Source organism: Pyrus communis, chromosome 5 (assembly GCF_963583255.1).
Source record: "Pyrus communis chromosome 5, drPyrComm1.1, whole genome shotgun sequence".
NCBI lineage: Eukaryota > Viridiplantae > Streptophyta > Magnoliopsida > Rosales > Rosaceae > Pyrus > Pyrus communis.
Genome location: NC_084807.1, coordinates 26,987,882 through 27,005,366, shown reverse-complemented (window position 1 = coordinate 27,005,366; position 17,485 = coordinate 26,987,882). Strand labels below are relative to the sequence as shown.

General features: G+C 37.0%; 1 protein-coding gene and 2 pseudogenes across 1 annotated transcript; 2 read left to right on the top strand and 1 right to left on the bottom strand.

Moving 5' to 3' along the window:
* Window positions 1–1,345: 1,345 nt before the first annotated feature.
* Window positions 1,346–3,798, top strand: LOC137733318 (protein HOTHEAD-like; annotated as a pseudogene).
* A 7,663-nt stretch (window positions 3,799–11,461) lies between these two features.
* LOC137734639 (uncharacterized) lies at window positions 11,462–13,666 on the top strand. Its single transcript, XM_068473890.1, has one exon. The coding sequence runs from the start codon at window positions 11,610–11,612 to the stop codon at window positions 13,530–13,532; it is 1,923 nt and encodes a 640-aa protein (XP_068329991.1). The 5' UTR covers window positions 11,462–11,609; the 3' UTR covers window positions 13,533–13,666.
* A 153-nt stretch (window positions 13,667–13,819) lies between these two features.
* On the bottom strand, window positions 13,820–15,964 carry LOC137734519 (pentatricopeptide repeat-containing protein At4g38010-like; annotated as a pseudogene).
* Window positions 15,965–17,485: the final 1,521 nt, after the last annotated feature.

Genomic DNA, 17,485 nt, shown 5'->3' with positions numbered 1-17,485 from the left:
TGATAGACTTTTCAGTTTTGTTTTCTCCTTAAAACCTTTGGCTTAAGTGCTCATTTTGAAATGTTTTTGTGTAAACGGTTTTTTAGTCATTAATGATTTTATTATCTTATAATTCATTCCAAGGAGAACGACTTCCATGAGCTTCTTCGTAAGTGATTTTTTCTTTCAACACGGTAGAAGTTGCATGCCTTTAATCTTATTCAAACAAGCTCTAAATCAATGAACATTTGTCACGATTAATTACATGCAAATCCTTTTTAAGTTATGTTCATACCCTTTAGCTGTATGTACTCCAAATACAAGACCATATAGGATAATCGGGGGCTAGATTCCCTCTAATCGTTTGTACAGGGGGGAGGGTAGGATGTAGCAGTTCGATGAGTTGGCCCTCATGTGTAGTTCTTTTCACCCAATGCTCATGCCTATTTCAGAATAAATTATAAAATAAAATAAACCTTTTTGTATAATCTCGATGTGCATCGTCCTAAAGTCATATAATAAACCCGCCTATGTTATTTTATACTATTGAGTGGGATAATATTGATTAATTCTCCCACATTACAATTAATCAGATTTATAACTCAAGGAACTATCCAATAAAATTTCCACCCAGAGAAAGGAAAAAGAATTGCTTCTCCAGTTCTTTGGTCACTTTTTCCCCAGAAAGTAGAACTTCCATCTGGAAGCAAACCGAGTCAGGTTCGCAGGTAACTGACTACGCTAAAAGACCACCATTGATATCTTTGAATTAATTGGATTCAACCAATACCTCTCCGGGCAGTTGAGTTACTTCAAAAAAGTTAATTCCACTTAATTAGACCTAGCTACTATAAACTTTCGATCAAGGCATGCAAAAAACAAGTACTGGGTCGGTGCACGCAGTTGAATAGATAGGACAATATATATAAGATCCAAAATTCATACCATTAATAAACATTTCAACTATATGTGATGTCTTTATATATTCCTCAAATTTCAATAATAGTTATTGTTCTGCATGCATGGGGCCATGACCTTGATATTTGTAACTTCGACTGTGCTGCGTGTACAAGTGACTAATTAGGGTTTTAACCACTGATCAAAAAATGGGAATTGTTTGTGAAGAGCTTTAAATCTTACAGGAGGTGGTGAAAATTTATGTTGTTCAATTAAAAATGTATCTACATCTATAGGTCTGTTTTTGTGCACAAAAAACGTTAGCTAGGCCACTAGGCCTTAGTGTTTAGGCTTATTCAAAGGTGATTAGCTAGTGTGGTTTTGGTAATTAGTTTCAAGAACACCCCCAGATCGTCATAGATATATTGCAAAATTAATAGTATAATCTCTGGGTATGTTAGAGATCACAATGTGTATTAGATTGTTTGGAGCTTATCTTCTTGCTGGAATTCTCTTGTTGCTTCCCATTATTTGTTATTCTGATAAAGGTATGAATATTGTACACATAAATTGTTACAAAATTAAATAAATGCATCACCAGTTCGATTAATCGTTATTTTCTATTATAAATCTGTGTGCAGCTTCGGACTACACATTTGTTAGAGAAGCAAAATCAACCCCAGCAGTGGTTCACTTTGACTACATAGGCATCGGCGGAGGCACCGCGGGATGTCCATTAGCCGCCACTCTCTCTCACGGTGCCAGTGTTTTAGTCCTGGAAAGAGGCGGCTCGCCTTACGGCAATCCGAACATAATCAACACTGAAAATTTTGCCCCCACTCTTTTGGACACCTCTCCCACATCCCCAGCCCAGCAGTTCACCTCCGAGGATGGCGTCTTTAACATCCGCACACGCGTGCTGGGTGGCGGCTCAGCATTGAACGCCAGGTTCTACACGCGTGCCAGCACACATTACATCAAGGAAGTAGGTTGGAACCAGAGAATGGTCGATCAGTCGTATGAATGGGTTGAGAAAGTGGTGGCTTTTGAACCGGAGATTTTGCAGTGGGAGAGTGCTTTCAGAGATGGTTTGCTTGAAGTGGGAGTCTTGCCTCGGGTTTACCTAAGAGAATTTGTGTGGGACTAAAGTTGGTGGGACTATTTTTTATGTAGATGGCTATAGACACACAGCTCCAGATTTGCTTCAGTATGCAGACCTAGAAAGATCACTGTTTATTTGCATGCAACTGTACAAAAAATGTTGTTTAGACACATTCCTGGTAAGCGTTTATTAACCAATAATGTTGGAAAAATCATATTTTTATATAAAAATTGTAGAATATAGTTTTATTGTTTAGCAGTTAGCTTATGGTGCTACTTTTTGTGCAGGATGACTAAGACCACAAGCTTATGGTGCGATTTATAAAGATGCATATGGTATTATTAGGCACCGTGCATACCTAAAGAGGAACTCGAAGAAGAATAGAATCGTCTTATCAGTCAGTGTGATTAGAAGCACTTAGGGATGGTTTGGTATTGCTATGCTTTGAAAAAAAAAATTGTTTCTGTTGTGCTGTGAGAATAAACTCATTTTTGCTGTTTCATGTTTTCAGCTTTTTTTCATCTAAAACTGTGAAAATAAGTTTTTTTTAAATGTTTACCAAACTCTTTTTTTAGATCAACTTTTTTTTTTATACTCACTTTTTGTAAATCATCTTAGTACTAAACTAGTACTTAGCTGTTGATGCTCAGCGGCATGGGGTCTGCCTTCCATCTCCGAGCCCACAGCATCAAGGTGGTAGCGGACTGCCCCACGGTCGGCCAGGGGATGGCGGATAATCCAATGAATATTCTGCTCATTCCTTCACCTCAACCAGTTGAGGTCTCCCTCATTCAAGTGGGGGCATCAAACAGTTTGGAAGCTACATTGAAGAAGCTAGCGGATTGACCCTTTCCATTCCTTCGGCTCATGGGCCACTTTAAGCACTTTTTGAGTCAGGTTTCCATGTCTCGTCTTGCCAGCCTATGCATTTTGGGCTAAGATATTACATTTTTGGGTAATTTCATCAGGCCCAATTATCATAGGTAGGGTTACAAACAAATGATCAATAGGCTTCAAGCCATAGTTTGTACAACTTGATATGTATTTATTATACTCTAGCTTTATTTTCTAAGAAATGTTTTCAAATGATTCTATATAGTTTCAGATATAACAAAATGAAACAATTCGCCATTTCAATTTGGTTTCGCATTTGCAGCCTGAGCACCATCCTTTTAGAGCTTCACCAAAAATCATGGCTTCGGCAGGTGATAGTGTAAACGAAATTGTCAATAAAACTCTCAGCCGGAGTCATACTTGAAAAAATCATGGGTCCACTCTCCAGAGGATTTAAGGAAGTGCATTGAGGGCATGAAGACCATTATCGATGTTGTGAACTCTGAAGCCTACTCAAAGTTCCGTTACAAATACATGCCGGTCGAAGCTCTCATTGACCTGATGTTGGCCTTACCGTGCAACAGAAGGCGAAAACATGCCAACGTTACATTCTCCTTGGAACAATTCTGCATAGACACTGTGATGACCATATGTCACTATCATGGAGGTTGTCGAGTTGGGAGGGTTGTTGATAAAGGATATAGGGTTCCTGGCATTGATTCTCTTAGGGTGGTTGATGGATCGACGTTTTATCGCAAACCGGGTACTAACCCTCAAGCTACTGTTATGATGCTCGGAAGGTAAGTGTGTGTGTGTGTGTGTATATATACATGTGGAATAGTCATGTTATTCAAGAAAAATAATAAAACTTGCATTTTTGTTATGTTTTTTTTTTTTTTTTTTTTTTTTTTGGTATGTGGTGCAGACACATGGGACAAAGGATTCTGCATGATGGATTACTCCGTGGATCGAAGAAGAAAAACTAATCTGATCACCTTTGTTTCCCAAAGAGAGAGTCGATTAATGATTGTTGGAATACAAGTCACTCAGATATTTGATTAAAACATTGTATAGAACATAGATTGGAACCTTAGGAGTTAATAATCTATATTTTTGTTCTCATATTTTATTTTCCTATCAAAATATATAATTTCCAATTAGCTAGCCCCCTTGTGATTATTCAGTTCACTAAGACCAAAAGGTAAGCATTTCCGTTTCTGTTTTAAGAGAATATATAGGAAGGAAACAATTAGGTGCGGATGCTAGAAATTGTAGATAGAACTTGATGATCTAAAGGCTGCTCATGCTTCATGTTGTGTGTCATCTACGAGAAAATTTGTCCTTCATCCGTTGTTCCTTTGTGACCAATAGGTCACGGGCTCGAGTTATGGAAACAACATTTTTGCAATGCAAGAGTAAAGTTGCGTACAAATACACAAATACAACAAACGTTTCCCCTTTTCCAATCCTCACAAAACAAAGAGCTTTGTTGACTTGGAGTCACCATTTATCCATTGCATGAAACTAGTGTCTCACATTTGTGACATCATAATTCATATGAGTAGTACATGACCATAAATATAGACCCCGTTGCAAGTTGTTTTTTCGAGTGCTAGCTAGGCTTGTTTCTAGTTGTGATCATTTTGAGAACTGACTTGTAAAAGGAAGATTTGAAAAATTCTGTCAAATAAACAAATGCATTGCTCTTAATCATGGTTTGGTTAGAAAGAGTAATATACAGACACACGAGGAAAGACTGAAATGAACACATGTCTAACTAGCAAACTACTAAAGTTAATTAAATTTGGAGATTCAATAATGATGGCTAATTTCATTATAAAAGTGAGGAAATTTTGTACCCAAGACACAAAATGCAAATCATACACACATGAAAAATGTTGGTTAGGTCCAAACCTCGAAACCTTCTAATACAATTACACAAAAAAAAAACATAACACCACCAACATTTGATAGGAAAAAGAGAGTAGAGGGATAAGATGAGTATATGCTATATATATATATATATATATATATATATATATATATAAGAATATGGGAGGGTGGAGGCATCTCCTTTCATCTACTTTATCCTGCCTTCAACTTCATTGCATGGACTCAGAGAGTGGAAGAATCTCACATGAGGATGAGAAAATCTAGCAGCAGGGAATGAACTCCAACCAAATAAAGCCTCTGCAAAAGCAGCCCTTGATGGATGTCCCCAAAGCATAATCCTTTGGATATGCTGTTTCTGCTCACTATTATTCCGTTTCTTAGACTCAGAGTATTTGATCCCAAATCAAACAACTTATATCACGTGCCGGCAGGGTCATTGTTGAAAACTCATAAGCAGAAAGCAGAAGCAGCTATGCTAGAAGTTCTTGTCCAATAAGCAAATCAGTCATAGGGCTCCTCCCCCTTGGCAGGCACTGGTGTATGGTGCAACTACAATCACTTTCATTGACCTGCCAAAGGAGAGTTGCCCTGCGATTGCTTTAGCTTAATGAACTGTGCACTCTGATCATGTGGTAGAGATGCAGTGCATACGAATACTACAAGGTATAATAGCCAAGGTTGACAATCCGATATACGTAAGTGTTTTGTACATACCTGGTACGGCTTTAGTGAATTTATTTTGGGTTGTTTATATAGTTTCAATTTTTTCATGTTGCCTAATAGAGTTTGAAATCGGATGAATTATGTCTTTGAGTTGCTTGATTGTCTGGTCCTTCAATATTAAATGGGAAAATTAGAATCCTTTACAATTTTTTTTATATCATTTAGATTAAACATCTGTGCTTTTTAAAAATTTGATTAAAGTGCTTTGACCAATAACCACCTCAAACTAAATTACATGTCATTATTATATTTTTAAAATTAAAATAATTTTTGAATTTAATGCACTTTTCCTTATTTAGTGGAGATATTAGTAATTAAACTATATTTTCTCTTATTCTTCCTCATATGGCTTTTGGATCACAGTTTTTTTTTGTTTTTGTTTTTTTGTTATGCAAACATTTAATGTTATTTCTTTTTCCAAATGGGTTTTTTTTTTTTTTTTTTTTTTTTTTTTTTTTTTTTCAAATAGTTGGTGATCAACATAAAAGCTCCATGTAATTTTTTCAATTTTTTTGTGAAATTATATTTTTTTTGCTGTTTTTTTTAAGTATAGTTGTCGACAAATTATTATTAGGTGCAATACATTATGTACATATACGTTTGAATTTACAAAAATCATTAATTGGTACGTTTATTTGCAATTTTGGTACGTTTGATTTGATACGTATTGTTAATATTGGTACATTATTTTTATTTTGGTACGTTTTATTTTGTACACATTGTGTATTGGTACGTTTATATTATTCTCAATCCTATTTTCTCTTAACATACTAAAAGAAAAACTTATTTCGGTACGTTTGATTTTGTGGGATTTAAAAATATTTTAAACTATTTTGGAAAGAAAATATCTTAAATCGTAGATAATTATTGTTAAATTGTAACATTATTGTGAAAATAATTTGAACCTAACCAACATTTTTTTTATTTTTTTTATTTTTTTTTTACAATTATCTCTAACGGAAAATAATGTAATTAAAAGGCTAGATTATAGGAAATTTGTTACAATATAATATGCATATAGCACCAAAACTATGATAAAAAAAATTTAATCAAATCACTAAAAGGTTTGAATGTTTAATTTAAAAAAATTCAAAACTGATATCAAAAGATTTCATATTAAATTGGTATTCTGATAAGGCAAGGAACTATTTATAGGCTCATGAACAAACAAGCCCACCGTACATCTTCGGCTTAAGTCAGTGCGTTGTCCCAGAACGACTTGTCCAAATGGTGCGGTGTGGCCTGTACACCCAGCTCAGAAATAGGTCCTACGTATGATATACGGTAAACGAACACGATTGCAGGATCTCTAGGAAAAAGATCCGGCGAGGATCCTTTTCCCATATGACATGATATTAGCTTAATGAAATTTTGGACGTCCCAACATATGAAAGATGTGAATTGATGCAAACTCAATATTTCAAGGTGCAATGCGAGAAATTTGAAACCTCACGGTTTATTTCGAAAATCACCTCAAATTTGAAGAATGTAATTTAGTTGGTCTATTAGTTCCAAACGTAGGACGCAAAAGCATTTATGGATGCTATTCCCAATCCAAAATACCAACAAGTGCAACGAGAAGATAGCAGAGTCGTGCATCATCCATCTTGCTCACTTTGTGTTGTTGGTGGGGCATGAGATGATTTGGTTTGATGAGCATCCTAATTTAATTGTTGATCTCGTTCTAGAGGACAGCTATAATATAAAATTATGGTATGGAATACTATTTTTTCTTTCATCTTGATTGAAATTCTTGACAAGATTTTTATCAAGGCACAACTTGACCCTATCCTCTTTTGTACGGTTTCTTCCTTGTGGGTTGTTTTTTAACTAAGCACGCAAAGTTGCTTTTACCATGTGGGGTTTGCACAACGTAAGAGCACACGTGTAGGGAAATAGTGTGATTGTTGTGGGTGGAAACCATATAAACAAGCAGTTACCAATTTCCCCAAGCGAAACGATTTTGTAGAAAGATTTCTACAGCTACTTTGACACCAAGGTAAGTGGACTACTAGACAAATGAAGCCACTTTTTCAAAGTGAAAGATGTTTGTTTCTTTTTGGTAAAGGTTGTTTAAGGAAAGAAAGCAAATTAATTAATAGTTTGGGGTAATATTTGGTAATAGCCAGATCCCCCCACTCCTGGATGTGTTGAATGAGGCTGTGATTTTATGTTCCACTTCATTCCATCTTTCTCAGAATGTCGTTCTCGAAGACTTTGCAGTCGTTCATTTGACAATCCTCCATATACGTACTGAGATTTTTAATGGCCAGTAATCTTTTCAAAACCCTAGTTCTCTGTAATGATCATGCAGTAGATGTATTAATCTTGATACATAAATATTCACCTCATATAATTAAGAACTGGTAGAAGAAATGTTACATGACAGACGTTTCTGCAGCTGCTTTCTTCCACTTCTCACCTCAAAAGAAAAAAAATAAAGCTTTTCTGCGAGCTTCCCTTACAACTGCATGAGAATGCTGGCGCTTTTCCTGTACGAGAGATATCACAGGGCAAAGAGAGGCTAAGAGTCTTAAGACCCTTTAGCTCAAACTTATGATTAGGCCGACTGGTCATATTCGGCCTATGGGGCTGTCTTGTAAGAACCAGGCCCTCAAAAGACCAAGGGAAAAAAAGAGAGAGAAGATTGACGTTCAAAAATTCGAATTAAGTCCAGAAATCGTGGGTTCCAATCCAAACAATCGCGCGCAAATGGGCTTGGATTGGTTTGAGCTTAATTTTTTAATTTGTTGATACAAGCAATGCAGATGACGAGTAAATGCTGCCACTTGAACTAAAAACTTTTTCTTTTCGAGCTTCGGTTTGATTAGTGGAAAATCTTATTGGTTAATTGTAAGCAATAGCTTCTTTGAATGAATATCAAGGCGTATAGCTATCAAGAGTAAAAGCTCATGTTATAGGTCTAGTCAAGAAAACCACATGATCTTAAACGTTTGCCCTACTTCAGGGTGATAATATAGGCTAATATAATTTCAAATGTAATAATTCACTTTTAATAAAAATTAAGAAAGTGTGAAAATTTGACTGGAAACATCTTAATAAATTAAGGTTATATTCTTGATCACTTTGAAACTTTGAATTTAAGATTTTCTTTTTCAGAATGTTGGGAAGCCCAACAATCCTTATAACATTTCATATACAAATTGAATAAAGCTTTCTGACTAAAAATATTCATGTCTTACTTTAATTTTTAGGGTAACTACATTTGACACTCTTACAATTTGAAGTGATATTTAAAATGGGCCATAAGGTTTCAATCTTCTCACATTGCACCGTAAGGTTTTGTAATTGTATTAATATATACTTTTTGTCTATTGAACGCCTAATTCTCCATTGAACTTATGAGTTTTTGAGTTAATTCGGTACAAATATGGCATTCATGTCAACCCAATTATGGGTTACACGCTCACCATATCGTACATTTAATGAAGATTCAAATAATTTATTTGACAAAAGGCATAAACTAATACAATTTTAAAACTTAAAAATATAATGTGAAAATGTTAAAACTTCGTGCTCTAATTCAAAAATCGCCTCAAACCTAAAAGGTGCAAAATGTAGTTAGCCCTTATGTTTATATACGTATAGAAGCAATGAATATTAGAGTGATACTTATATACCTTGTGGCCCAATGGTAAGCATTGGCTAACTAAGAAAACTTTGTTTATTTTTTTATATACACAAGCGACATTGTGAAAGAGGTGAGAATCTCAGATACAATAATGAATACTAAATGTTCTTAAAATAAACTACCTAAACTTGAAACCGGAAACAAACAACATTCAAATTTTTTTTCTTATAAAATAATAACTAACTATAGTCTATAGTCAAAAGAGTGTGAATATTGTTTATTTTAAGACATATGACTACTCAAAGCGCACATGATTTTTCCTGCTTACACATTTGGAACTTGGAATTCTAAAACCCTAAACGTATATTCAAAGGTGGATATGGAAATCAAACCAAAAAATTTTCAAATGATAAATTTTTTTAAATTAGACGTCAGATTAGCTACCGATTGAATTCGAACTCACGTCGTCATACAAGGGCCAACACTTTTTCATTACTGTGATAAAAGACTATTTGCAGAAATCAAACCAAAGAGAATAGGATGGATTTTGCATGATTAACTTGAACTAAATATCTTTCCAAAATAAAAAAATCAAACTAGATACACACACAAATACAGACACAAACACAGGGTCTGAACCGTGTGATTTGATCAATCAAATGGTTGTTGTTTCTTTATCTTTCACTTTATCTTTTTCTCTTTTGCTTTTTTCATCTTTCCGAAACATCAAGGACATTCCTAGCTAGTAGTACCTACTGACTTTCTCTTTGTTCACGTGCTCTTTTCTGATTTAGGGTTTTTTTTTTCTCTTCACTTGGTATAATACATGCGCTCGACGTTATTTTCCCCAAATAATTAAACCTAAAATTATAGATTTTTTAGCTAAAATGGTGGTATAATTTTTCATTTTGGTCTCTAACAATAAAAATATATAGAACTGAACTCTAAGTTTGTTCATTGTAAATCATTTTAGTCACTCTGTGAATAATTTATCAATCTCCTCATTATATTGTCACGTAAACGATCACATGACAACCTTTTTCAGGGTATTTTTGTCAAACCAATCCCTCCACTTAACGAAGATATTGACATATTTTTCACGAAATTACCAAAATGTTTTATGATAGACAAACGCAGTAATAACTTCTATCGATTTTCAATGTTAATGATCAGAAGTTATATCAATTTAGTGACTATTTAGGCTAAGGAGGCAAAAATATATGTCAGTTTTTTTATATTTTTCTAATCATTTTTGGCTCGAAAATGATGTTTTTAAAATTATTAATATTGTACCCATTCAATATTGGACCACTGATATTAGATAGAGATATAGAGTGGGCAACTTTTGTAAGCCATTATTTGCTTGAAAGACGAAACAATGATGCTGATTGCTGACATCAATATTATACCCCTCCCTATAAAAACAAATTTTTCTTCCTCATTTCCATCCACATCCACATCCACATCATGTCCTTCACATATATCAAATTATTTATTAGTTTCACACGTATTTCATGTAAGTTGGCATCAATAATGTGCTCGCTTAGTTGCATCTGAATTTCAATCCCCATTTCTTAGATTACAATAATTCAGACATTTGATACACATAATTGATAAGAAGAGAGAGAGTTTTTCTATGTAAAATTTAGCCTAATTATTCCAAAAATTAACACAACGAATGTATTTCTGGCCACAATTACAGAAACAAAGCAAATTAAGACAGTTGGAACCTTTAATAAATAATAAATTAATTGGTTTTTAGGGAAATTAAAAGAACTATTCAACCCTCAGCTTTAAGTAAGTTGGAAGCATTCATAGAGACTACAGAAGCAATGTTGGCCAGCACCGATGATGCGGGCCACAAAGGAAAAAAAGCCCCTTTTGTCGTCCACCTTTGCCTCGTGCTTTCTCTTGCCGCGTCCACCTTCCACAAAAAGACATACATCACTCTGCTGGTGCTTAGCAATTATGAGATTAAAGTTAACCGCGTTTAGAGAGCTCTTTGTAATGCACTAATACATGATTACCACTGTTCATCATGGTCTTACCGACGCACGCCTCATTGACTAAATGACCGGTTCGGATATAGTCGTTAGGCTTAGTCCAAGTGGTGAGTGAAAGTTGGGTAACATAATAGAATTAAGATAGGTTCAGGGTTCGATTGAGTTCAATGAAACAAAAAAAATGATTGGTTGAGATTCAGTCCCTGAAGGTTAGTTTAAGTGGTGACCAAAAGTTGAGTACCGGTCCAATGTAACAAAAAGAAAATGAATTGTCTAAATCAATTGACCTTCGTGACGAGCGAGAGTGGTGAAACTAATAAGAAGGTTTAATTGGTTAATCATGAAATTAACTATAGAAAATGTCAACTAAGTCACCTGGTTAAGCAGATTTTTTTAAGTGTAATGACCTGTTCAAACCAAAACTACATGTAAGACAAAGTAGACTTCTGCACTTTTTTCTAACCAAAAAACACTTCTTACAAATACAAACCATTGGCAGATGACTTATTCAAAACAACGAACAAAAACCACAGAAACAAAACGCACTTCATCATAATTGTTGAGCGAGAGAGAGAGAGAGAGAGAGATGCAGTCACCTTGTTTGAAGAAGGTCACGGAATTATGCCTCAGCGCCTGCTGGCCCGACCCCTTACACAAGCAGTCAGAGGAGCACCACCGCACCATATCCGACTCCGGAAGCACTTCTGCCGCTTGCCGCCGTGACTTTGCGGCCACGACTTCATCATCCATCTTCCCAAACACCGAGTTCACCAACCACGAGTCTCTCCCGTCACTGCAGGAGTCCTTCACTGACTTCACAAAAGTTTATTCCAAATACCATGAAACTGAACAAGTTGATCAAATAAGAGCCAAAGAGTACTCCCATCTCTCACAGTCAAACCACACCTGCCTTGATTATATTGGCATCGGCCTCTTCTCATCTTCCCAGCTGCACAAGCACGAATCCTCTCCGCAAGTAAGCTCCGATTTCCCCTTCTTTAGTGTATCGTACAAGACAGGGAGTCTGAAGACGCAGCTGCTTCACGGCGGCCAAGAATCAGAGCTTGAATCTGCAATGAGTAACAGGATTATGGAGTTTCTGAATATATCAGCAAATGATTACAGCATGGTTTTCACCGCCAACAGAACATCGGCTTTTAAACTTGTCGCGGAATCTTACCCGTTCAAGACTAGTAGGAAGCTGCTGACGGTGTATGATTATGAGAGTGAGGCAGTGGAAGGGATGATTAACAGCTCAGAAAAGAGAGGAGCCAAAGTCATGGCGGCGGAGTTTTCGTGGCCCAGGCTGAGGATTCAATCGGCAAAGCTGAGGAAGATGGTTGTTAGCAAGAGGAAGAAGAAAAAGAAAAGGGGGCTTTTTGTGTTCCCTGTACATTCTAGGATAACAGGCTCCAGATATCCTTATGTATGGATGACCATGGCGCAGGAGAACGGGTGGCATGTCTTGGTTGATGCTTGTGCATTAGGGCCAAAAGATATGGACAGCTTCGGCCTCTCACTCTTTCAACCCGATTTCCTCATTTCTTCTTTCTACAAGATTTGTGGGGAAAACCCTTCTGGCTTTGCATGCCTCTTTGTCAAGAAATCTGTTGTTTCAGTCCTAGAAATTTCCACAAGTACAGGAATTGTAAATCTTGTTCCGGCAAAGCAATTGCTTCAAATAGCAGGGGATTCTTCTGGTACCGACACAGAGCTGGAGCAGATATGTAGACTTGGCATGCAGCTAGATGCATTAGGCACGGCAAGTTCTTTCTCCGGTCTGATATCCAATCACACAACACAGGCAACAAGGTTGAAACAAGAACGCTCTGAGAGAGCTGAAGAAGCTGCAAACTGGGAAGAAATCGAAACGTCGTCAGAGATTTGGAGTTCAGAAAAACATGCCAATTTAATGAAGGATGAGAATTCCAGAAGCAGCGGTAATGGGGACCTAGAGGTTGTATGCAGGGGGCTGGATCTGGTGGATTCACTGGGGCTAATGATGATTACTAACAGGGCAAGGTACCTGATCAATTGGCTGGTGAGCTCATTGAGAAAGCTTAAGCATCCTAACAGCGAGGGAATTCCTCTGGTTAAAATCTATGGGCCAAAGATCAAATTCGACAGGGGACCAGCTCTGGCATTCAATGTATATGATTGGAAAGGAGAGAAGGTTGAGCCTATTCTCATACAGAAACTAGCTGACAGAAACAATATTTCTCTTAGCTATGGATTCTTACACCACATCTGGTTCTCGGATAAGTACACTGACGAGAAACGGAGAATCCTAGAGAAAAGAGAAGGCGGAGTGAAGGGAACGGGTGCTAACAAGTTCAAGGCGAAATCTGATCTTGGAATTACCGTGGTTACAGCTGCACTCGGATTCTTGACCAACTTTGAAGACGTATACAGGCTTTGGGCCTTTGTTGCACAGTTCCTGGATGCAGACTTTGTGGAGAAGGAGAGATGGAGATATACAGCTCTTAATCAGAAAACAGTTGAAGTGTAAGTAATATCTACACATTTTGCTTATCTAATTGGTCTGCAAGTGTAGACATTTGCAGAAAAACAGATGTATTCCTTCTTTCACAGAAAGAGTTTCAGAACCTTCCAAATAATTCGTTGGCTTGTTACATGATCTCATATTTTGTTACCTAAATTTATCCTTGCAAAAATTCAAGTTTATTACAGAATACTCTATGCTCAAATCATCGAATACCCGCTCTGGGCCATTTCCTAAAGTATCAGAATTTATAACATAAAAATAGAGACAAATGAGAGTATATACCTATCTTATCAGAAATGGATGGGGAAAATCCCCTCAAGGTAGACTTGTTTAGCAAGGATGTTCAAAAACATATGGATATCGTCCTTTTGAGGGTGGCTGGTATCTCCAACTACAAATTCATGAGCCATACCATCGACCTCTATAACACTCGTCCCAGGGGACTTCTCTATTCCTTTCTTCTTCATCAACTTCCTTACCCTTGTTACATCCACCCATCTTCTATTTATGGCACATATGTCTGAGAGGAGCACATAAGCCCCGCTATTGCGACTTAAGTTTCAGGAGATGGTCTAATATTCCTTGAGAGAGCTCAATTTCACCTTTGGCCTTGCAATTAGGAGAGCTCCCCATATCAGCACATCAGGTTCCATGGGCATAGTGTTTATCAACTCCCTAGCTTCACCCAGAAGTCCAGCCCTACAGAGCAGATCAACCATGCATCCATACCATAGTGTTCTAACCCTGGGGAAAGATTGTAAGGTTGGCTTATCATTTGATAAAAGTACTGACAGCCTTCATCAACCAAACCCGAATGGCAGCAGGCAGTCAAAATGGCTAGAAATGTCACTGCATTCGGTCTAGTTCCAGACTGAGTCATTTCTTCAAAAATTTTGAGCGCCTCATGCCCGTGTCCGTGCATTGCTAAACCACCTAACAATCCGTTCCATGTAGAGACATTCCCACAATGCAATCCAAAAGTCTGCAATGCCATAGGTGTACGGCCATGCTTCACATACTGTCAATTAGAGAGGTTCCAATATGGACATCCCATTTGATAGTTGATACCCTTACGATCAATATACTCATGCACCTATCTTCCATAATCCAGAGCCCCAAGACTGGCACAAGCCAAAAGCACACTAGCAAGAATAATTTTATCAGGCTCAACGCCTAAACTTTGCATATCCCGGAACAACTCCAGTGACTCCCTTGCATGTTTACGCCGCACCAATCCACTTACCATGCTAGTCCAAGATACATTATCCCTATCAGGAAGCTCGCCAAAAAATTCTTCGCATCACTCAAACTCTCAAACTTTATATACATATCCAAGACAGCATTGCCTACCACCAAATCCATCCCCAATGAACGCTTAAAGATCAATCCGTGAATCCCCTTCCCCATACTCAAACACCTCATTCGTCTGCAAGCCACAAGCACACTGACAAAAGTTGCCACATTCGGCTTCACATGCATCCTCGAAAACAAAGACAGCGCCTCATCAAACAATCCCGACTTCACATGCCCGGATAACAAGCCAGTCCAAGACACCGCATCTCTATCAGGCATCTCATCAAACACCTTGACCGCAGAACCGCAATCACCACAAACGCTGTAGAAATGCACAAGCGAGTTCTGCACATAGACATCACGCTGAAAGCCCATCTTCACAACCACCCCATGAACCTGCCTTCCCTCTCCCTTCCCAAAAAACCTAACACAAGATTTCACAACCGCCGGAACAGTATATATATCCGGCGAAAACCCATCTCTCACGATCCTCCTATAGGCCAAAAGCGCCGCCCGCGGGCGTCTCCGCTGGCACATCCGGAGATCAACACATTAAACGGAAACGAGCTCTTGCGCCAACCAACTTGTTTCAAAAAATCACAAGCGTAATCAACAGAAGTAACGGATTTTCCGAGAAATACAACGACGCTGCTCGCAAACAAGTCATTAGACGCCAGCCCAGAAGCTAAAATCTGTGCATGGATTTGCTTGAAACTTGGGAAGCTACTGCATTTATAGATCAAATCTAAGATAACCCATTTCGTAGAATTCAAAGTCTAACCCAATCACCTAAACAATGTCCGTTTTGAGAAAGAGCTCTCGAAATTCCAAGTGATCAAACAGCATAGAAATCGCCATTATTAACCATAGAAATGCTCGTAAAGATAAAACGTTGAGGCTGCGACTGTGACTGAGAGTGAAACCGGTATCCAAGTTCACGGCTGGGAAGCCGGGACTTGAGGGAGCGACTTCGACACTGAAAAAAAAAGGAGAACTGGGCATTTGCGGAGTGACATAAACTTTATGAAATATCCAACTTTATTGTAGTTCCGAATGAGTTTGAAACGTCGGAGTTTGTGATCGGAGTCGGACGACCCTGCTTTGCGACAGACTACTACTGAACGACAACATACTCGAACCATATAGACGACGTTGCCACACTTTGGTGTTTTTCCGTTCCCTTGGTTTTTTAAGTTGTTATGTATTATTCTTTTTTTATTTTATAGAGAAGAATTAAACGAAATTAGTTTTTTGTCAAAAGTTATTTGCCAGGCACCAACTTCCTTCTGAAGGAGAAATGATCATTGCACTCAAAAAAATCCCGCCTGGTTGTTAATGTTACTTTTGTTAAAATGAATCCCTTGATTATTTTTTAAAGAGTAAACTCGTCTTGATATTCCTACTCACAAACTTTGGTTATACTAGCCATTCATGTTCGCAGGAGCGCGGTTTAGTGGTAAGTGATGGATTACGAGATTTCCTTAAAATTAAAAATTAGAGATTTCGAGTTCGAAACCCGCTACTGGTATGGAAGCCAGACTTATAGATAGGAAGGCTAAAATATCTTTGTAAATTTTTTCAGCCCTCAAAAATGATAGATAATTGTGATTTGCCATCTGTTGTATCATTTTTTTAAAGGGAAAAAATAAAAGCGTTCTGAATACAGGCAAAACCCCAAAATCCAATCAATGCCAGGCCTTTTGAGTGCAGGCCTTTTAGATGTACACTGACCCGGCCCGTTTACCACGTCTTGGTGAGGATTGCCAACAATACTACAATCAGAAGAACACCTAATCAAGGACACGTGTTGCGAGGGACAGCCTGGAATGCTAAAACGATGGGCAGGGACCACCACGTTCTACGAGGGGTCAGCAGTAAGAACAAAAGCAGCCGGACCCGCATTCCTATGGACAGGTGGTCCGATCGCATGACCACACTTCGTGGCGCACCTCAGTTTTCTTTTGTTGACCCCCACAAAACTTGCACGTGTACAACTCAAATCTAAAGCGACTACTTTGAGCTTTCTAATGATTAAATCTTTCGGATTCTTAAGGTAACTAACGAAAATGATTTGAAATTTTTGAGTTTTAATGATAAGGATATAATAAAAGATAAAGTAAATAATAACTTGATTAATTTTTTAATATAAAAATATGATTTTTCGATAAAGTAAACAGTACAGTGAACTTTTCATTAAAACTTTCTTCTTTTTATGTGCGGCTTCTGTAATCTTCATCGTAAATCAATATGTGTTTCTATAGTCTCAATCGTTAATTAAATACGTATTAAATTTATGAGAAATTTTAGAAGGATTAAATTTGTTAAGAGTAATACTTGGGAATTAAATTTTTTGAATAAAATTTGTAAACTAATTGATATAGTTGTACATGATTAAATGTTAATTGAGTATTACTATTTATACCACTTAGATAACATCTGATGTAAATAGTCATATCATTTGAAAATTTTGAAAAAACCTAAGAAAAAGAATAAGAAAGACTCATCATCGTATACTATAATTATCATTTAATTAACTAATTTTTCTAAAATATTGGTTTATTAAATAATGAACTAAATTTAAAATTTTGATTAATTCAAATGATATGGCTGTCCATATCAAATGTCATTAAAATAGTATAAAAATGTAATACAAAAATATGATA

Bases quoted from the DNA above. Each gene is read 5' to 3' on its own strand.
- LOC137734639 (XM_068473890.1), top strand. From the start codon at position 11,610: ATGCAGTCACCTTGTTTGAAGAAGGTCACGGAATTATGCCTCAGCGCC.